The sequence below is a fragment of the Mobula hypostoma genome, chromosome 10 (assembly GCF_963921235.1).
Source record: "Mobula hypostoma chromosome 10, sMobHyp1.1, whole genome shotgun sequence".
Taxonomy (NCBI): Eukaryota; Metazoa; Chordata; class Chondrichthyes; order Myliobatiformes; family Myliobatidae; genus Mobula; species Mobula hypostoma.
Genome location: NC_086106.1, coordinates 16,562,661 through 16,584,278, shown reverse-complemented (window position 1 = coordinate 16,584,278; position 21,618 = coordinate 16,562,661). Strand labels below are relative to the sequence as shown.

Genomic DNA, 21,618 nt, shown 5'->3' with positions numbered 1-21,618 from the left:
CTGTACCTGTCCACTTGCTTTCAGAATCGGTATTAATATCACCAGCATATGTTGTGACATTGGATGTCTTTGCAGCAACAGTACAATGCAATACATAGTAATAGAGAGAAAAAAACTGAATTACCATAAGCATATATTTATTACATTGTTGAATATAGTGCAAAAATTAAAAAGTAGTGAGGCAGTGTTCACGGGTTCAATCCCCATTCAGAAATCGGATGGCAGACGGGCAGAAACTGTTCTTGAATTGCTGAGTGTGTGCCTTCAGGCTCCTGTATCTCCTTTCTGATGATAGAAATGAGAGAGGGCATGTCCTGAGTGGTGATGGGGGGGGGTCGTTAATGATGGATACCACCTTTTTGAGGCTATTTGAAGATGTCCCGGATACTATGGAGGCTAATGGCCGTGATGGCACTAAGTTTACAACACTGCAGCTTATTTTGATCCTGTGCAGTTGCCATCCCCATACCAGAGGCAACCAGTTGGAATGCTCTCACTGGTACATCTGTACAGCATTGCGTCTTTGGTGATATACCAAATTTTCTCTGAAATATAGTTGCTATTGTGCCTTCTTTGTAGCTCTATTGATACGTGGTTCCAGATAGGTCCTCAGAAATTGACACCCAGGAATTTGGAATTGCTCATTCTTTCCATTTCAGATCCCTTCCTGGTCTTACTGACGTTGAGTGCAATGACACTACTCAACTAGCTGATATACCTCACTCCTGTGTGCCCTCCCATCACCAACTGCAATCCATCGTGTAGCTAAGCAACCAGAGTTATATACAATACCCCAAATGTGATCTCAGCACCATCCTGTACAACTGCAACATAATGGCCCAACTCCTGTATTTGGTGCCAAATCCCTCTTTCACTGCCCTGTGGTGCCACTTTCAGGAAAACTCCTACATGTGATACACTAAATGATGGAGTAACTCAGTGGGTCAGGCAACATCTGTGGAGGAAAATGGATAGTTGACTTTCTGGGCTGAGACACCATCAAGACTGGAAAGGGGAGGAAGCCATCATGGATGGCTGGGCCAATGTTACCTCTAATGTGTGGTCCAACCATTTCTTTCAGCCGAATTTTTTTTAATGGTCTGAAAACACTTCAAATGCATCTTTTTGTAATATACATACTAAGGATATTTAGATTGAAGATTAAAAAATCACATACTTCTGATTTTATTTATGAATTGAAGGGTATGTAGAAATACAGCTCAAAGAAAAGTCCTGACGGAGGGTCTCGGCCTGAAACGTCGACTGCACCTCTTCCTAGAGATGCTGCTTGGCCTGCTGCGTTCTCTAGCAACTTTGATGTGTGTTGCTCAAAGAAAATCTTTCATGTTTTGTAAACTTTGTAAGCTGCGCATCACAAAGGCTATGTGCATGGAAGCACTCGATGCTGCTTAAAGGAAACAGTGGGGTGGTGGGTCCAGGTGAGAAAGATGAAAAACTACATATAATCCCTAGGTCCCTCTGTTCAGCAACACTCTTCAAGCACCTGCTGTTCACTGTGGAAGTCCTAACCTAGTTACTCTGCACGAAATGCAAAGCTTTAACTGTAGCTCCTGGTTTCCCCAACCCTAGCCAAGAGGCCATTCTTCATATTGTTTTATACAGTTCAAAAGATTGCCCCTCTAGTGAAATACTTCCCAACCTATCTCCATAATTCAGTAATCTAAGGCCGAGGAACACGTTTGTAAATCTGCTCTGCACCCTTTCCAACTTAAATAGTAAGTTGGTTTACTATTGTCCCATGCACTAAGATGCAGTGAAAAATTTGTTTTGTGTACCAATCAATTCATTGCAATGGTACATTGAGGTACTACATGGGAAAACAATACGAAGTGTTACAATTACAGAGAAAGTGCAGTACTGCACTCATTAAGGTGCAAGTCCAAAATCGAGGAAGATTGTGAAGCCAAGAGTCAGACTTATCATACCAGGGCCCCATTCAATAAAGAGTGTTATAACAATGGGGTAGAAGCGGTCCTTGAGCCTGATGATACGTGCTTTCAGGTGTTTGTATCTTCTGTCTGATGGGAAGGGTGGAGAAGGTAGAATGTCAGATTCTGTGTCTCAGAGCTCAGCCCGGGGTGGGGGGGAGGGAGGGGAGCGGAAGGGAAGACATCAAAACGAATAAACTCTACTCAGGGTTCCAGCCGGGTGCAAATATACTTTTCGATGACGAATTCTGCTATCTTCATCAGGGACGATCCCTGGGCATGTCTAGTCCGGTGGTATTTGTACCCCCGTCGTCCTTCCCTCCTGATTGGTTAGTCCTCATCCAGCCGGGCTTCAATACCTGAACCAGGCTGGAAGCACGAGAAAAGTTTGTTCGTCATCTACGCCGGGATACGACTAGATCCTTTTTCAGAAATCGAGGTGGTCTCACCGGCGGGGAGCAGCTGGTTAGTAGCGATCTATGCGCAGCCGGCGGTGGGCGGGGTCACGGATGGTGATTAACAGCTCTCTGGTTCCCGCCGCTGCGCCAAAAGGGGGGTGTGTCCTGACGCAAACCCCGCCTCTTAGCTCCGGTTGGGACGCATGCGCATTGGTAAGAGAGGAGCCGTCGTCGAAACTGGAGAGCGAGTGCCGGCTCCGCGCACGCGCACAACTACAGAGATCGGCGGCGTGCCGTTAAGGCGCGTGCGCCAACCGCGGGAAATCAGAAGGAGTGCGCGAAGTGGTTTCGATTGCTGGCCGTGCCGAGAGCGTGCAGACGGAGTGGAGCGTGTTGTGAGCCGTGCAGAGGGTGTTCAGGCGGAGCGGGGCTCGTTTCTGGCCTTCACCGGGGGCTGCCGTTCGTGCAAGGATTGCGCAGTAGGGGAATCGCTTTTGCGCTGCCGGCCGCCGGCGGCAGGGCGCGTGCGCGAGGCGGAGACGGGAACCGGCACCGCCGCCATTTGCCGCTGAAGGGACGGCGAGGCCTCCGGCCGCTGATCATGGCCGTCAGCCTGGACAAGGAGGCGTATTACCGGCGGCTGAAACGGCTGTACAGCCACTGGAAGGTAAGCGAGGGAGACGGGCTGGAACGCCAGGGTGGATAGCGGAAGGCGCGGGTGTGAGGGGGAGCGAGGGGCCTCCGGTCCGGGGTCGGGGGGGGGGTTGTTGTTGCCGATAAAGCGCGGCCTGGAGGGGGTCCGAGGGGAGGAAGCGGGGTTGGGCCAGGGGCTGGAGGTCGGGAGGGAGGGGAGATGGAATGGGGATTTCGGCGGGAGAAGGATGCTGGAGACCGGGGATTTGAGGTCTGTGGGCGGTGGGGTAACCGGGCTCTGGGGGAGAGATGGATCGGGGATGGGGCCTGGAGCCCGGGGCCTGTTGCTTGTATGTGTGTGTCTGGGGGATGGGTATAGGGAGACCGGGTCCGAGGTGGAGCACGGGCTTTGGTGGAGGGGTGTAAGGTGAGGAGAGGAACACGAGGTCTGCGGACCGGCTGATACCGGGAGCGGGGCGGACGACGGGGAGAGTTCTAGGCATATGTGTGTTTGCGTAGGGAGAAAAGGACCGCGGGGTCGGTAGTACAGAGCTGGAGGGATGTGGGAGGAGCGGAGCTTCGTGGAGAGTGAGTGACCTGCGAGGTGTGGGGAGGTGACGAAGGAGGAGAGTGATTGATGGGTGACAGGGAAGAGATTGATATGGTGGGGCAAAAGTGATGGGAGATAGAGGTGGAGAGGAAAGAGTGAGAGGGAGTGATGGGGAAAGGGGCTGAGGGAAAAGAGAAAGTGATTGGGAGGGAGCGGTGGGACGGGTTCTGAGGGAGAGGAGAGTGATTGAGAGGCAGGGATAGAGGGGGCTGAGAAAGTGATTGATAAGTAGAGAGATGGAAGAGACTGAGGGCAAGGAAAGCGTGATTGGGAAGGGGACGGAGAGGTGGGGAGGGGTGCTGAGGGAGAGGAGGGAGTGGGGGATAGAGATGGGGCTGGGGGAAAGGAGAGAGTGATTGGGTAGTAGAGATGGGGAGGGAGAGACGGAGGAGACAGTGACTGGGCGGGAGAGTTTGGGAAGGGGACTGAGGGAGAGGAGTGCGTGATTGGGAGGTAGAGATGGGCTGGGATTGAGGCCAGCAACTCGGACTGGGGGGGGGGAGTGATGATGAGCTGTGTGATGGGGAGGTGCAGGGGATAGTAGGGATTGGAGGTGAAGGGGTTGGAGTGGTGATTGTGGCAGATACAGATGGGAGGGGTGGGTGGGATGAGCTACAGATGAAGTGAAGGAGGTGCCGGAGAGGGAGTGAAAACGAGGGCAAGTGGGGAGGAGGCACGTGTATGGGAGATGACTGTGATGTGAAGGTGGAGGGTATGATGTGAGGATGAGTTTTGGAGATATGTAGGAGGTGAGGGATGGAAAGTTAGGGTTTTGCTTGGGGAGGGTTGAGATGAGGGTGGTGGGAGTAAGTTTGAAAGGGGGATGGGAGTGAAGGTAGGGAAGAGGTGGGGTTGATGTATCGAGGTGATGCTAGGTGGATGGGGGAGTGACAGGTGAGGTAGAGTGACCAGGAGGGGAGCTGAAGATGGGTTTGGTGGTGTGGGTGGGGAGAATGATGATGGGAGAGTGGGGAGCTCAAGCAGGGATCGGTGGGAGCGGGGAGGTGCATGAGGGGGATGTTGAAGTGTCTGGGAGTGGTGGGGTGGGAGGTAGAAAAGGGATGTTGGTGTGGGAGAGTGGTTTGAGGAGATGGGTGATATGAGTGTGATTGGGGGTGGGGGGGGTGACCGAGGTTAAGGTGTATAACAGAGTGGTGAGGGGGTGGGTGTCAAGACGTGGTTACAGTGAGCAGGGCAATAAAGGGAGGGGGCTCTGACTTGTTGGTGAGGTGTGTTGCTCACTGCTGACCCATCTGTCTCCCCCCCCCCGCCCCCATCCAGAAAGGAGAAGATGAATATGGAAAGGTTGACGCTATCGTGGTGGCGGTGGGTGTGGACGAGGAGATTGTGTACGCAAAGTCTACTGCCTTACAGGTAACAATCCCTTCCCCTGACCCTGGATCCCCCTCCAACTGGTCTCCCCTTCCCCATCCCTCTTCCCCGCTCCCTTTTCTCTGCCCCTCCTACCCCTTTGCTCCCTATTCCCACTGTTACCTTCCTGCCGTCTCCTCAAACCTCCCACCCCACCCCTACTCACTCACTCCCTTCTCCAGCACCCAGTATCAGCCTGGCGTTCCCCTACGAGCTCGCAGCTTCTCTTCCTCTGCCCCCTTATTTCTACTGTCTCCACCCAGGACATGCCCACTGCTCACTGTTACCATCGGGAAGGAGATACAGAAGCCTGAAGGCACACACTCAGCAACTCGGGAACAGCTTCTTCCCCTCTACCATGGGATTTCTAAATCATTATTGAACACATTAACACTACTTTGATACTTTTTGACTTATCAATTTGATAGATACATTTATGTATTGAATTGTACTGCTGCGGGAAAGTTAACAAATTTCACAACTTGCTAGTGATGTTAAACCTAATTTTGATATCCTTCACTCCCTCCCTTCCCAAACCGTATCCCCCTCACTCTCACCCCTACTCCCACTACTCATTCACACCTCCCTTCACCCCCCACTGTACTCCCTCTCACTCCCTCCCCACCCCAGACCTGGCTGCTGGGCTACGAGCTGACGGACACCATCATGGTTTTCTGTGAGGAGCGCATCATCTTCATGGCCAGCAAGAAGAAGGTGGAATTCCTCAAGCAGGTGGCCAACACTAAGGGCAGTGAGAACGCCAATGGATTGCCTGCCGTCACACTGCTAGTCCGGGAGAAGGTAAGCAGGGAGAGGCAGGAGCAGGGGATACATGTCAGTGACTACACCTTCTCCAGACTTCCCCTCAGCGATTGACACCTTCCTGACCAGTCTACCTCCTCAACGGAGGATGATATCGCCAAGACTAAAGGGCCTGAGATGTTGGCCAGTTTAGATCTTTATTGGAGAACAAGGAACAACCGTATGGAAATTTTTTAAATGATGAGAGGCATAGATAAGGTAGACGGTAACAGTCTTTTCCCCAGGGTAGGGGAGTCCAAAGCTATGGTGTGTGCATTTAGGGTGAGAAGTGGAAAGATTTCATCTATAGGGTGGTGGATATATGGAATGAGCCAGCAGCAGAACTGGTTGAGACAGATACCATGGTATCATTGAAGAAGCACTGCGATACGGAAGGGTGGGTCTTGCAGAGATATGGGTCAAACACAAGAAATTGGAACTAGTTGCGTAGGCACCTGGGTAGGTATTAATTGGTTGGGCCGAAGGGCTTGTATCTCTGCTCTTAAGCCTAGCCTGTTTGACCTTTACCAGTGGGATAACCCACCCTTGCTGGGTCAGGGAGAGCGAAACCTTCTCTATACTGTTTATGAATTGAATTGACTGTATTTCTTACATTCTTCACATATGTGAGTAAAAATCTTTGTCTCCATCTAAATGTGCAATTATAGTCATTTATAATAAATAGAACAGTCAATGTAATATAGAGTACAGTTGAATCAGCGTGAGTTCATCAGTCTGATGGTCTGGTGGAAGAAGCTGTCCCGGAGCCTGTTGGTCCTGGCTTTTATGCCGCAGTAGTTTCCTGGGTGGTAGCAGCTGGAATAGATTGTGGTTGGGGTGACTCGGGTCCCCAATGATCCTTCAGGCCCTTTTTACACACCTGTCTTTGTAAATGTCCTGAATCATGGGAAGTTCACATCTACAGATGCGCTGGGCTGTCCACACCACTCTCTGCAGAGTCCTGTGATTGAGGGAGGTACAGTTCCCATACCAGGCAGTGATGCAGCCAGTCAGGATGCTCTCAATTGTGCCCTGGAGAAAGTTATTAGGATTTGGGGGGGGGGCCATACCAAACTTCCTCAACTGTCTGAAAGAGACGCTGTTGTGGCTTTTTCACCACACAGCTGGTGTGTACAGACCACATGAGATCGTCGCTGATGCGGATGCCGAGGAGCGTGTTAATGTTCTTCCTTAGATGAGACTGGTTGTGTCTGCACTGTCCAGATGTACGGTTGAGAGCTTCCAAATAATGCCCTGTTCCAACCATGTCGACACCACAGTCAAGAACGTTCCCCACTTCCCCAGGGAAGTAAAAATCAGCATGTCTCCCACCGACCCTCGGCAATTACGTTGCAGGTGTATAAGATGTTGACAGGGGCCGCACTTGGAGCGTTGTGTTCACTTTTGGTCATCCTGCTGTAGGAATGTTGCCTTTAAGCTGGAGAGAGTGCAGAAGAGATTTATGAGGATGTTGAGGGAAAGAATTATGGGGAGAGGTTGGGGCTCCATTCTTTGGAGTAGAGGAAACAGCTGACCTTGATAGAAGCGCATAAAATCGCACAGACAGAGTGAATGCAGACTCTCGTTTCTTCCTGGGCTGGAATCAAGGATTGGTAGACGTGGGTTCAAGGTAGGAATTCGGTATGGGACGAGCTGCCAGAGTAAGTGGTTGAGGCATGGTATATTAACTGTATTTAAAAGATACATAGATAGGAAAGGGTTAGAGAAACATGGGGCAAACAAATGCATAGGAGACTATGTTGGAAGAGGCATCCTGGTCATCATAATACACCAGTTGAGCCAAAAGGGCTGTCTTCGAGTTGTATGACTTTGACTTCATGATTGTTGACCTCGTACACTTCCCTCCCGCCCCCTGGCCCAACCTCCCCACAGAACGAGAGCAACAAATCAAACTTCGATAAGATGATCGAGGCCATCAGGAGCAGCAAGAGCGGGAAGGTGATTGGAGTATTCAGCAAGGACAAGTTTCCTGGCGACTTCATGAAGAGCTGGAACGATGCCCTCAACAAGGAGGGACTGGAGAAGGTAGGAGCAGATGTCCCTTGGGATGGTGTGAAGGGAGCTTCATTCTCTCTCTGATCCTGTCAGTGTATGATGGGTTGGCGTGGAGGGAGCTTCACTCTTGTGTTTGACTGTGTGTGTGTGTGTGTGTGTGTGTGTGTGTGTGTGTGTGTGTGTGAGAGAGAGAGAGAGATAGATAGATAGAGAGAGATATGGATGGATGGATGGGTGGGATGGTGTGGGAGAATGTCTTCCTGTGTCTGACCCCAGGAGTGTGTGATGGGGTGGTGTAGAGGGAATACCTCCATGTCTGACCCTGGGAGCGTGTGTATGGGGCGGTGTGGAGGGAGCTCCATTGCGTTTGGCCCCAGGGGAGTGATGGGATGATGTGGCAGGAGCCTCAATCTGTGATTGACTCCGTAAGTTTGTGATGGGACTGTGCGGAGGGAATGCCTCCCTGTTCTGACCCCTGTCTTCTCCCAGGTGGACATGAGCGCTTCAGTTGCCTACACTCTGGCGGTGAAGGAAGACGTGGAGCTCAACGCCATGAAGAAAGCAGCTTCCATCACCTCTGAGGTTTTCAACAAGTTCTTCAAGGAGCGGGTGATGGAGATTGTGGACGCTGATGAGGTAGGGACTGCTTCCCTCGTGCATCTCCCAGGAGCATCTGGTCCACCTCCTGTAAGGTGCTCACCACAGCACCATCTTCCATGTACACATGTAGCCACCTCTGAAATTCCCCCCCCCACCCTTGCCCCCATTGTTCATCTCCTTACCCCTCCGCTCCTTGTTGCATCCACCCACTACAAGCACCGTTCACCCATCCTGTTTCCTCCCACTGCCCTCTCCTCCCCTGTCTGGCTCTGGTTTTGTGCCTCCCTTAACCATTTCCAATCTCACCGCCTGTACTGATCAGAGCCCAGTGTCCCTGCTTATCTTCCCCAGCAGCCACCTTCAACTTCTCACTCCCCTTCTCTCCTCATCTCTTAGTCTGCCTCCGCCTGCCAGTAACCTCTTGAACTGTAATGTTAAAATTCATAGCCTTTGCACCTTATTGTTCACCTGCACCGCTCTTTCTCTGTACCTGGTACGCTCTATTCTGCATTCTGTTACTTTGATGCACTGTAAATCTGTATGAACAGTACGTAAGACAAGCTTTTCACCGTATCTAAGTGCACGTGACAATGATCAGTTTATTCTTGCACCTTACTGTCTGGCTGCACTGCACTTTCTCTGACTAATATCTCATTCTGCATTCTGTTACTGTTCGTGCTTGTACTGCCTCGTACTGATGTGAAATCTGGAAGGCGTGCCAAACAGTTTGTTATATTATCTCTGTCTGTGATGATAATAAACCAATTTACCAATCTTTCACTCTAATGTACACCAACCCGTCTCCCCAATCTCTCTTCCCACTATACTGCCCTCCTTCCTTTTCCACATGCAGTCCTGGTGTAGAGGTTTCAACTCAAAATGTCAGCAGTTCCTCCCGCCCCATCTACAGGTGTTGCTCGATCTGCTGAGTTCCTCAAGCCGATTGTGCATTACTCCAGATTCCAGTATCTCAAGTCTCTTGTGTCTCTGTGACCGAAGGCGCCTGCATTTCTCTCCTAAATACTTGGAAAGAATTCCGGAGGCATCTGGGGTTCATAGACGGATGGCATGGGCCCTTCAGCCCATGATTTTGTGCTGAACTGATTGAACAATTGACACCTAATCCTTTAGTCATAGTCATACTTTATTGATCCTGAGGGAAGCTGGTGTTCGTTACAGTTGCACCAACCAAGAATGGAGTACATTCTAGCACATAGACCATAATCTTCCGTTTCCCTGCTTGTTCACGTGTCCAGCAGTCTCTTAAATGCTTCCATCGTGTGTGCCTTCACCACCATTCCAGACACCCACCCTCTGTATGTTTTTTTGGAAAAAAAAAGTCTTACCACCACACATCTTTAAAACAGTGCCAGTGTAGTGTAGCAGTTAGCGCGACACTGTTACTGCTTGGGGTGGCGGGGTTTGGTGTTCAATTCCGACGTCATCTATAAGGAGTCCTGTTGAGTGCGTGGGTTTCCTCAGGGTGCTCCAGTTTCCTCCCACAGTCCAAAGACCTGCCAGTTGGTAAGTTAATCAGTCATTGTAAATTGTCCCATGGTTAGGCTAGCGTTAAATCGGAGGTTGCCGGGTGGCACGGCTCAAAAGGACCAGTTCCAGGCCGCGCCTCAAATAAATAAATAAATAAACATGAATAGAACGATCTACGTGGGACGGGGCGGGGGAGACTTGCCACTGTCTGTGCCTCTCATAATCTTGTAAATTTCTATCAGGTCATTCCTCAGCCAGTGCTGCTCCAGAGAAAACCCGGATTTGTCTAATCTCTCCTCACAGCAGATGCCCTCTGATCTAGTTCCACACACAAAGTGCACGTTAGAGAATGCTGCGTGTAATCCTGGCAGCACCCTGATGAACCCTCTCCAAAGCCTTAACACCCTTCCCGTAATGGAACGACCAGAACTGAATGCAGTATTCCAGATTTGGCCCAGTCAGTGTTTATAAAAACGCAATGTAACTTCCCAACTCAATACTTTGACAAATTAAGTCGAGCGTGTTGTGTCCCCTTTCACCTCGCCTCACCTCCATTCAGGGCCCCAAACAGTCCTTTCAGGTGAGGTGACGCTTCACCTGCATATCTGTGGATTGTTGAGGTTGTCTACTGTTTCCTGCTGTGGCCTCCTCTACATCGGTGAGACCTGGCATACTGTAGATAAGGGGACTGCTTTGTCGAGCACCTCTGCTCCATCCACAACAGGCAGGATTTCCTGGTGCCAATCATTTTAATTCCATTGATGCTGTCTGACCTGCTGAGTTCCTCCAGCATTTCATGTGTGATGCTGTATATGCCTTCTTAGCCACCCTACCATCCTGTGCGTCTACTTTCAGAGAGCTGTGGACTTGGGTCCCAAGATCCCTCTGTACGTGAATGCTGTTCAGGGTCCTACAACTAATAGTATGCTGTTCCTTACATTTGACTTCCCAAAGTGCAACACTTCACGCTTGCCCAGATTAAACTCCATCTGCCATTTCTCCGCCCATGTCTGTAACAGATCCATATCCCACTGCAACATTCCACACTGACCACAACACCATCAGTCGTCTTCTACATCTCCTGCATCTCCCTCTGAGGCAGGCGCCCTGTTTATTTTCAAACTGTCCAAACAATACTCCCTCACTACCTCCTTCACCATTTTCAGTAAGGCTGCCCTCCCTTTCCCCATCTTCAGACTCGTCCTGCATTATCCAACGTCTGTCTCTGTCATCTCCCTGTGGTGAACCATCTCTGCACCACCTCCTTAAATACACAGCCCATAACCGCATGCGGAGACCCAAGTGGGCCCCTGCCCACTTCCATACAGTTGTAGATAGACTATCCTCTGCACCCCCCTCACCCCCACACAAATAAAGACTAGCATTGCCCTAACCTTCCCCACTCCCTGCTGTTCCTGCAGGCTACCCCTTGGCTTTTCACCCTCTCATCCTCGCATCCCTCTGTACATCAACTTGCTCCCCTTAAAGGCCTCTGGGGAGGTCACCCTCACTTTCCCCCACCTCCATCTACCTGCTCCCTCAGCCCTCCTCCAACCCTGTGTGTTCTCCTCCCTCTTTCCAAAATTTACAAGCTCTCTTGTCGAATCGTCCTTTCGCTTGTTATTGTTGATGTTATGATCACTTCCCCACCCTCATCCTCGGTGATTTATCCCAAGCTGCTGGAAACCAGGCTGTTACTGCCTCCTGGCTTTTGTCATTTCCTCAGGGGAGCCCACATTACCCCCTTATTCTGTCCCTGTACCCATTGCCTGTCCTAGTCGGTGAAGAGGTGTTCCCAACACCGAACCCCCACCTCATCCACACTTGGATGATTGTGTCACCCAGGTGTGCACTCTCTCTCTTGGCAGAAAGTGCGCCACAGCAAGCTGGCAGAGTCGGTGGAGAAGGCCATCGAGGAGAAGAAGTATCTGGCAGGGGCCGACCCTTCCACTGTGGAGATGTGTTACCCCCCCATCATCCAGAGCGGAGGCAACTACAACCTGAAATTCAGCGTGGTCAGGTGCGTGGCTGCTCACTGGCCAGGGCAGGGGCTCTGCGAGGATTCCACGTGGAGTCCGTGATGGGGCAGGGCAGACGGAGCTTCACTCTGTAGCTGCAGGAGTGTGTGTGTGATGGGACGGTGTGGAGGGAGCTTCACTCTGTGTCTGACCCCGGGAGTGTGTGATGGGACAGTGTGGAGGGAGCTTCACTCTGTGTCTGACCCCGGGAGTGTGTGATGGGACGGTGTGGAGGGAGTTTCACTCTGTGTCTGACCCTGGGAGTGTGTGATGGGACGGTGTGGAGGGAGCCTCACTCTGTGTCTGACCCCGGGAGTGTGTGATGGGACGGTGTGGAGGGAGTTTCACTCTGTGTCTGACCCTGGGAGTGTGTGATGGGACGGTGTGGAGGGAGCTTCACTCTGTGTCTGACCCCGGGAGTGTGTGATGGGACGGTGTGGAGGGAGTTTCACCCTCTGTCTGACCCTGGGAGTGTGTGATAGGACGGTGTGGAGGGAGTTTCACTCTGTGTCTGACCCCGGGAATCTGTGATGGGACAGTGTGGAGGGAGCTTCACTCTGTGTCTGACCCCGGGAGTGTGTGATGGGACGGTGTGGAGGGAGTTTCACTCTGTGTCTGACCCCGGGAGTGTGTGATGGGACGGTGTGGAGGGAGTTTCACTCTGTGTCTGACCCCGGGAGTGTGTGATGGGACGGTGTGGAGGGAGTTTCACTCTGTGTCTGACCCCGGGAGTGTGTGATGGGACGGTGTGGACGGAGCTTCACTCTGTGTCTGACCCCGGGAGTGTGTGATGGGACGGTGTGGAGGGAGTTTCACTCTGTGTCTGACCCTGGGAGTGTGTGATGGGACGGTGTGGAGGGAGCTTCACTCTGTGTCTGACCCCGGGAGTGTGTGATGGGACGGTGTGGAGGGAGTTTCACCCTCTGTCTGACCCTTTTTTTTTTACAAAATTCTTTATTACAAATGTCGGTGCTATACAATATTTACAAACCCAGTGACTAACATATTTACTACACTACAAACAGACAATACATCTTAAACCAATATATTGCCATCCTCATCAATGATGGCATTTACACCCCGCGGAGCCCAACGGTCCCGGAACACCTCTACGGTCGCCGTGGACTGTGCGTATTCCTTTTCAATGTTCACCCGGGCACGAACATACCCCCTAAACATAGCCAGGCAGTCCGCCCGGGGAGAACCTCCTGCCACCCTTTTCCAGGAGCCACGGATGGCAATTTTCGCCAGCCCCAGGAGCAAGTTGACAAGGACATCCTCATCCCTCTGTGCCCCCCTCCTTACTGGATGACCATATATAAATAGGGTGGGACTGAAATGCAACCAGAAGGCGAGAAGCAGCCCACGCAAAAACGCGAAAAGGGGCTGCAGCCTCACACACTCCACGTACATGTGGTACACGGTCTCCTCCAGCCCGCAGAAGTGACACGCGGCTGGGAGATCCGTGTACAGACTAAAGAACTTATTGCAGGGCACCGCTTTATGCAGCACCCTCCAGCCGAGATCCCCAAGGTGCATGGGGAGGACTCCCTTGTAAAGGGACTTCCACTGGGGACCCCCCTCACCTCCAGGTGGACAGACCGACCGCCATGGCGTGCCGGGACGGTGGACAGAGGCTAGGAAGTGGAGGGTGTGGAGCAGCAGCCCATAAAGGTACCTCCTGCCTGCATCCCTGAATGGGATTGTGGGTGTCGATGAAAGACGGCTCAAGTTGTGTGGATTCGTCTCTCGGGTAAGGCTGCGGGGCCTGGGCCCGACGAGCAGCTCAGCTTGAGTCGATCCACACACCTGAGCCGCACCGACATCCGCTGAGGCAGGGCAAGGGTCGGCCAGGACCCCGCCCTCTGCCAGAGGAGGGGATTCCCGGCCTGAGGCAACCATGTTCCAGACTCTCAGTAGGTCCTGATAGAAGCCGGGCAGCCTCTGCAAAGCAGCACGGCTGATGCCTGCCGGTGGTAGCTGCATATCTTCGTGAAGGCAGCAGCCCCTCCGGAGGAAGAAAGTCGCCAACACGTGCCACCTGGGAGGGCGCTCGGCGTACAGGAATCTCTGCAGAGTCCTGAGGCGGAGAGCCGCCAGTCGTGTGCGTACACACACCAGCGACTGTCCGCCCTCTCCTACTGGGAGACTCAGAACCGCTGCAGAGACCCAGTGTTTCCTGTTTCCCCAGAAGAAGTCCACCAGCTTCCTCTGCATTCTCGCAACAAAAGGGGCAGGGGGGGCCAAGGTGACCATCCGGTACCACAACATGGAGGCCACCAGCTGGTTTATGACCACCACCCTGCCTCGATAGGAAAGCACCCTGAGAAGGCCTGACCAGCGCCCTAGCCGGGCCATGACCTTTGTCTCCAGGTCCTGCCAGTTCGCCAGCCAGGTCTCCCCAGAAGGACTCAGGTAGACTCCCAGATAGAGAAGACGTCTGGTGCTCCACTCAAAAGCTCTCATCTCCTCCGGCAGGGAGTCCACCTGCCACTGGCCTACTAAGAGTCCGGAACATTTCGCCCAGTTGATCCTGGCGGAGGATGCCGCCGAGAAAACATCTTGGCACTCGCGCATCCTCCGCAGGTCACAGGGGTCTGTCATCATGAGGAGTACGTCATCGGCGTAGGCCGAGAGGACGACCCTCATGTCCGGTTCGCGCAGAACCAGACCTGTCAGCCTTCGCCGAAGAAGGCCGAGGAATGGCTCGACACAGATCGCATACAGTTGACCGGACATGGGGCACCCTTGACGCACTCCTCTTCGGAAGTGGATAGGTCCTGTCAGTGATCCGTTGATCTTAACTAGGCACTCTGCGGCAGAGTACAGGAGCCGAACTCGGGCCACAAAGTGTGGTCCGAGCCCAAAAGCCTGCAGGGTGCCCAGCAGGAAACTGTGGTCCACCCGGTCAAACGCCTTCTCCTGGTCAAGAGAAAGAAACGCTGCCGGGGTCCCAGTCTCCTGGAGCAGGTGGATCAGGTCCCGTACTAGGTGGACATTGTCCTGGATGGAGCGGCCCGGGACCGTGTAAGATTGGTCAGGATGGACCACCTGTCCAATTACCGAACCCAGACGGTTGGCCATTGCCCGGGCGAAGATCTTGTAGTCCGCGCACAAGAGGGAGACCGGCCGCCAGTTCTTTAGCAGGCGGAGGTCTCCCTTCTTGGGCAGTAGGACCACAACAGCTCTTTGCCATGAGAGGGGCATTTCTCCGGTGGCTAGGCTCTCCCCTAGGACAAGGCTGTAATCATCCCCCAGGACATCCCAAAAAGCCTGATAAAACTCAACACTCAGTCCATCCAAACCAGGGGACTTGCCCCTCCGGAGTTGCCGAAGGGCAGTGGACAGCTCCTCCCGAGTCAGGGGGGCATCCAGACGCACTGCATCCTCTGGACTGACCTTAGGCAAATCCTTCCAGATCTCATTGCACGCCTCCGCATTTGACGGATCAGGCGAGAATAAGGACCGATAGAATGAACGGACCTCGTTGTTAATTCCATCAGGGTCCGTGATGGAGGAGCCATCGGCAGCCAGCAATTCCACTAGCTGCTTTTGAACTCCCCGCCACCTCTCCAACGAGTAGAAGAAGGGTGAGCCACGGTCCAAATCCTGCAGCATTTGGATCCGTGACCTCACGTACGCACCTCGGGACTGCTGAAGCTGCAAGTCCCTTAGTGCGTCCTTCTTCTCCTGGTATTCCTGCCACAGCTGCTGGTCTCCAGTGGTCGGACCGAGGCGGGACTCCAGGTCAAGCAACGCTCTCTCAAGCCGCTCAATCTCAGAGCCCCGCCCTTTGGTCGACCCCCTAGTGTACTCCCGACATAAAAACCGGATGTGGGCTTTGCCCACATCCCACCATAGCCGTAGGGAGCAGAACTCTCTCCGCCTCTCCTTCCAGGAGACCCAGAACGCTCGGAACGAATCCCGGAAACGGCTGTCCTCCAGCAGCCGGTTGTTAAAATGCCAATACCCGGATCCCACCCGAGGGTGTAGTGGAATAAATTCCATCCACACAAGGTGATGATCCGAGCACGACACTGGCCGCATGGAGGACGCCGACACGCGGGAGGCGTAGGCCCGAGAGATGTAAATGCGGTCTATCCTGGAACCTCCTTCTCTAGACCTTCTCGAGAAGGCGCTAGAGTTGGGGTGAAAATTCCGCCAGCTGTCCACCAAGTCAAAGGAGCCGACTAGCTCCTTTAACTTTTTTGCTGATGCTGGGTCGCGTTGGAGGCCCGAACGGTCCTCCACCTCGAGGGTACAATTGAAATCTCCCCCGAGGATTACGCAGTCCCCAGGATCGATGGAGCTCAGCAGGGTGGACAGCTGACAGAATAGGCGCGTCTGCATCACACCGCGCCTGGGAGCGTACACATTGATAAAATGCAATGGTACGCCATCCAGGCGCACAACCAGGTGGAGCAGACGGCCGGGCACAACGTCTTGGACTCTTTCAATTACTGGCTGGAAGGTCGGGGCCAACAGGATCGCCACCCCGCTAGAAATGGAGCTGAGGTGGCTCATGTAGACCCCGCCCTGCCACTCCAGGAGCCAAGCAGACTCGTCCCCAGGGATGGTATGGGTTTCCTGCAGGAAACTCACCGTATACCGCCCATCCCTGAGGACTGAGAGATTGTTATGCCTGCGAAGAGGACCCCTGCTGCCGTTTACATTGAGACTAGCTATGGTAAGCTTCATGGCGGGAACACACTAGGTCTCAGCAGCTGCGCCCATTTCGGTGAGAGCGGAGGCGCCTTCCACCACACTGTCCGGAAAGAAAGCAAGGATACCTTTTGCTTTCCGGGCTCGAGCGGTACCAGCAACACCCTGTGACCCACCATCCCCCGTAGGAGCGAGGCTGCTTCTCCCTCTGATGTCCCTTACTAGGTCATCCAGGAAAGATTTTAGTTGCCGTCTGTCGTTCCCCACCACCGCATTCCTCTTTCCCTTTCCCTTTCGTCTGAGGATGACTCGCAGGGACCTCACCAGCCTCGGCATGCTGGGCCAGCGAAGCAAGGCTAGCTGAGGCCGGTGCTTGGCACCCTCAGAGGTGAGAATGAAATGCTTAATTTCCTCTACAGGTATCAATGGGGATTTCTCAGGAGGGGTGAGGATGTCCATTGTTTCACTATCGAAAGAGTCCCCCTCCAACCCGTCACTGCAGACAGAATCCCCATCGGCCTCCCCGCATGTTCCAATAGATGGCTGCGCCTGCGACCCACACCGCGCAGCGGGCACCTCGCTCTTACCTGCCTTCTCCACCGTCGCATCAGCCTCATCCACATTTGCGACAGTGGAGAGACAATCCCCAGGGACTCCCTGCAAGTCATTTATTGCTGGGGTCGATGTGCACAGAATATCGTCCTCCCTAGGGGGCAGGCATAGAGGGGAACCCGGCACCTTTGGTCCAAGGGATTCATAAGCCGCCTGGTGCTGAGAATGAGAGAGCTTTGCCTCGTCTCCTCTTACACTATTCAGTACACTGGCCTCCAGAGAGGCGCTGACTTGTAGGTCCTGGGTGGAGGCCTCCAGGGCTGCCTCATTTGTGCAGACAGGCCTATCACAAGCTTTTTGCACAACCACACCATCTACCCCAGGACTGGTGGCTACATCTGAGGACTCAGGTTTAGAACCAACCCCTACCCGGATTCCCACCCCTTCCTGGGACTCCCCCGCATCTACATCCCCTGCCCTCTTGCGGGAACGTTCCCTTCTCCTCTTCACGCTGGAGGAGCACACAGGTGCAGGCTTCACCGATGGGGCGGCGCCTTCTGTGTCCATCGCCCCGTCTGCTTGTGCACCTCCCCGAGCCCCACGCTCCACTTCAGACGAAATGGGTGTGAGCTCTGCGGCCTCAAAGGCCCGCTTCTTACTATGTTTGGATTTCCCCTTTGCCTTCTTACTCCGCACAGACTCCACCCCGTCCCCCACCTGAACTACAGGGAGAGGAGCAGGGACCGACCCAACCGTAGAAGTAGGGACAGGGGTAGGGGTAGGGGCAGGGTGAGGGGCTGGGGCAGGATCACGGGCGGGGGCAGGGTCAGATGCAGGTGCAGGTGCACGCGCAGGAGTAGGATCAGGGGCAGAGGTAGCTGCGGCACTGGTGCCCGAAGTGGGCTCCCTCGGGTTCCGGGCGGCAGGACAGTCCCTCCGAAAGTGCCCCACCTCCCTGCACGCATGGCACCGTGGGCGCTCGGAGCTCCAGTACACCTGATAATCTACTCCCTCGTGCCGGACAGTAAAGCGGCCCTCAACATCGTCCTCCCTTTCCAGCTGCATGAAAACCTGACGCCGGAAAGAGATTACGGTGCGGAGGGTGCGTCTCTTAAATTTGTGTCGGATGGCAGTAATCTCCGACCTTACTTGCCCTAAACGGGCCAGTGGGGGAAGCAAGTCCTCATTTGGAATGAAAGGCTTAACATGCCCAAGCACGATACGTTGCGTGGGGGCCGTCACCAGCTCCATAGGTAAAAAGATGTTGTCCACCGTGACTCCCCTGCTTAGGGCCCGGTGCACTAGCTCTTCATTCACCAGATAGAACACCGCCTTTCCGAACTCCTTCTCGGTGGCCAGAATACCACCTTTCCCCACAAGGTCCTCCATTGCCTCCGTACACTTTTCTAGTGTCATTCCAGGGCGCAAAATACATTGCACCCCACGTTCCACCTTCACCGACCGAAACAGGGCGTTGTCCGAGGCCGGGGAGGCAGCCGCCCTTGCGTAACTCCCCGAAGGCCCGCGACTCCCTGGAGACCGGTCCGGCATGCTGGCGCTCTTTCCAGTCCGAGAATCCTACAGCGCTGTCGATTAGAAGTCCTGGAGCGAAACGAGTAACTGGCCGGGAAAGTTTGCAGTCGACAGTTCCTCGCTGGCTCGGCGCCAGGAAAGGCTCCGTCAGACTTGCAGAGACCCAGGCCGGGAGAGGCCGAAACGTCCTTCCAGATGCTCCGGCACCGGCACCGACACCGGACGAAAAATCAGGAAAACAATGGAGGAGGAACATTGCCCCGATGTCAATGGGGGGAAAACGACGGCGTTTGCCTCCGGTTTTGGAGCGAACCGGCTTACTGGCGAGTTGCCAGCGGCCGCAGCTGGGAGCTACGCAGTAAGCAGCCACCAACAAACCCAGTCCAAACCGGCAGCAAAAACTCCACACCGAGCTTCCACGCCAACGCCGTCACTCACTCAGTTGTCCAAGAGACTTTTAGAGCCACCTCCAAAGTATTCCACGAACTTTATCCAGTAGTTTCCTTCGATTTCTCCCAGCTCAGTCAGCACAGCTCCTCTCTGTGTCTGACCCTGGGAGTGTGTGATAGGACGGTGTGGAGGGAGTTTCACTCTGTGTCTGACCCCGGGAATGTGTGATGGGACAGTGTGGAGGGAGCTTCACTCTGTGTCTGACCCCGGGAGTGTGTGATGGGACGGTGTGGAGGGAGTTTCACTCTGTGTCTGACCCCGGGAGTGTGTGATGGGACGGTGTGGAGGGAGTTTCACTCTGTGTCTGACCCCGGGAGTGTGTGATGGGACGGTGTGGAGGGAGCTTCACTCTGTGTCTGACCCCGGGAGTGTGTGATGGGACGGTGTGGAGGGAGTTTCACTCTGTGTCTGACCCCGGGAGTGTGTGATGGAACGGTGTGGAGGGAGTTTCACTCTGTGTCTGACCCCGGGAGTGTGTGATGGGACGGTGTGGAGGGAGTTTCACTCTGTGTCTGACCCCGGGAGTGTGTGATGGGACGGTGTGGAGGGAGATTCACTCTGTCTGACCCTGAGAGTGGGTGATGAGGCAGCGTGAGGGAGATTTGCTGTATCTGAGTGTTAGATGGGACCATGGCTAGGGAATTTCACCCTGTGTTTGACTCTGGGAGTATGTGATGGGACTGTGTGGAGGGTGTGAGAGCTCCATTAACCCTCTACTCTCCTTCCCCACCCCCACCTCAGTGACAAGAACCACATGCACTTTGGAGCCATCACGTGTGCCATGGGTATCCGCTACAAGTCCTACTGCTCCAATATTGTCCGCACGCTGATGGTGGACCCTCCCCAGGAGATGCAGGACAACTACAACTTCCTGCTGGAGGTGGAGGAGGAGCTACTGAAGGAGATGAAGAATGGTGAGTGAGGGGTGGGGGGGGGAGCGAGAGATGTGGCGAACCCATCTTCCCAGTGAACACACCCCTGGAGTTGCTCTGTGAGAGGTGTAGAGCCTGCCCTCGGCCACCCCTCCCTCTCTACCCATGGGCTGTGGGCCGTCCCTGCCTCACCTCTCCTGTTGTTGCAGGTGCCAGGATCGCTGACGTCTACCAGAATGTCATGGCCTTTGTGAAGCAGGAGAAAGCTGAGCTACTGACGAAGATCACCAAGAATCTGGGGTAAAGGGGCACTCCCACGGCACCCCTCTCCCTCCCTCCGTGCCACACCCTCTCCCGCGGCTCTCCACCCTCCCTCCTTGCCCCACCTCGACAACACTCCCCAGCGTCCTGCTGTTCGCTGTGAGACCCCTGTACTCAAATGCAACGCTTTGCACATTTCTGTGACCTGCCCCCTCCTCATCCCTGTCTGTGAGATCCCCTCCCTCCCTTACCCCGACAGGGCAGGGCTGGATTGGTTTTATACAGCACGGATAGTGCAGCGGGGGCGGGGCGGGGGGGGGTTCGTTGACAGATAATGGCAGCTGTTTAGATTTGGGTTTGATGTGACGCCATGTGCTGGAGGGACCAAATGGTTTCTCCCCCTTCCCCCACCTCCACTTGTGCCTCTGCTGGGGGCCAGTGTGCTGACAGGATGCAGTTTGTTCACAGATTCGCGATGGGGATTGAATTCCGCGAGGGATCGCTGGTCATCAATGGAAAGAACCAGTACCGGCTCAAGAAAGGTGGGTCGCAGGATTCATGGGGAGGGGTGCCTCGGGGATGGGGGGGCAGTGGAGGAGGGGCAAGGGTCATGGGTGTCACAGGAATGGGTGTTAGTAACTCACTGACCCGACGACCTTATTTCCCAGGCATGGTGTTCAGCATCAACGTGGGATTCTCACCCATGGAAAACCAGGAGGGCCGGACCAATGAGGCCAAGAACTATGCCCTCTTCATTGGGGATACAGTACAGATCAATGAGGTATTGTGACCTGTCTGCACCCCACCCCACTCCGACATACACGAGTTCCCTGACCCCACTCCCAACACACTCACACATTCCCTGTTCACACCCTGTTCCAGCACACTCTCACATTCCCTGTTCCCACCCCATTCCAACAACTCTCACATTCCCTGGCCCCACCCCATTCCAACACACTCTCACATTCCCTGTCCCCACCCCGTTCCAACACACTCTCACATTCCCTGTCCCCACCCCATTCCAACACACTCTCACATTCCCTGTTCACACCCCATTCCAACACACTCTCACATACCCTGTTCCAACACACTCTCACATTCCCTGTTCCCACACCACCCCAACACACTCTCATATTCCCTGTTCACACCCCGTTCCAACACACTCTCACATTCCCTGTCCCCACTCCACCCCAACACACACACATTCCCTGTTCACACCCCACTCCAACACACTCTCACATTCCCTGTTCCCACACCACCCCAACACACACACACACACACACACACACACACACACTCACATTCTCTGTCCCCACCCCATTCTAACACACTCTCACATTCCCTGTTCACACCCCGTTCCAACACACTCTCACATTCCCTGTTCACACTCCGTTCCAACACACT

At 54.0% G+C, this 21,618-nt stretch overlaps 1 protein-coding gene across 1 annotated transcript in view; it reads left to right on the top strand.

Annotated features, from left to right (window-relative positions):
* The first annotated feature begins 2,650 nt into the window (after window positions 1-2,650).
* The window catches only part of supt16h (SPT16 homolog, facilitates chromatin remodeling subunit), a 43,632-nt gene continuing 24,664 nt past the window's right edge, over window positions 2,651-21,618 (top strand). Inside the window, exons 1-10 of the mRNA XM_063060056.1 lie at window positions 2,651-3,014; window positions 4,872-4,964; window positions 5,592-5,762; window positions 7,656-7,808; window positions 8,268-8,414; window positions 11,735-11,886; window positions 19,823-19,995; window positions 20,163-20,253; window positions 20,683-20,756; window positions 20,883-20,995. Of these exons, the coding sequence (XP_062916126.1) occupies window positions 2,949-3,014; window positions 4,872-4,964; window positions 5,592-5,762; window positions 7,656-7,808; window positions 8,268-8,414; window positions 11,735-11,886; window positions 19,823-19,995; window positions 20,163-20,253; window positions 20,683-20,756; window positions 20,883-20,995 (1,233 nt within the window). The 5' untranslated portion in view covers window positions 2,651-2,948. The remainder of the gene's footprint in view (window positions 3,015-4,871; window positions 4,965-5,591; window positions 5,763-7,655; window positions 7,809-8,267; window positions 8,415-11,734; window positions 11,887-19,822; window positions 19,996-20,162; window positions 20,254-20,682; window positions 20,757-20,882; window positions 20,996-21,618) is intronic.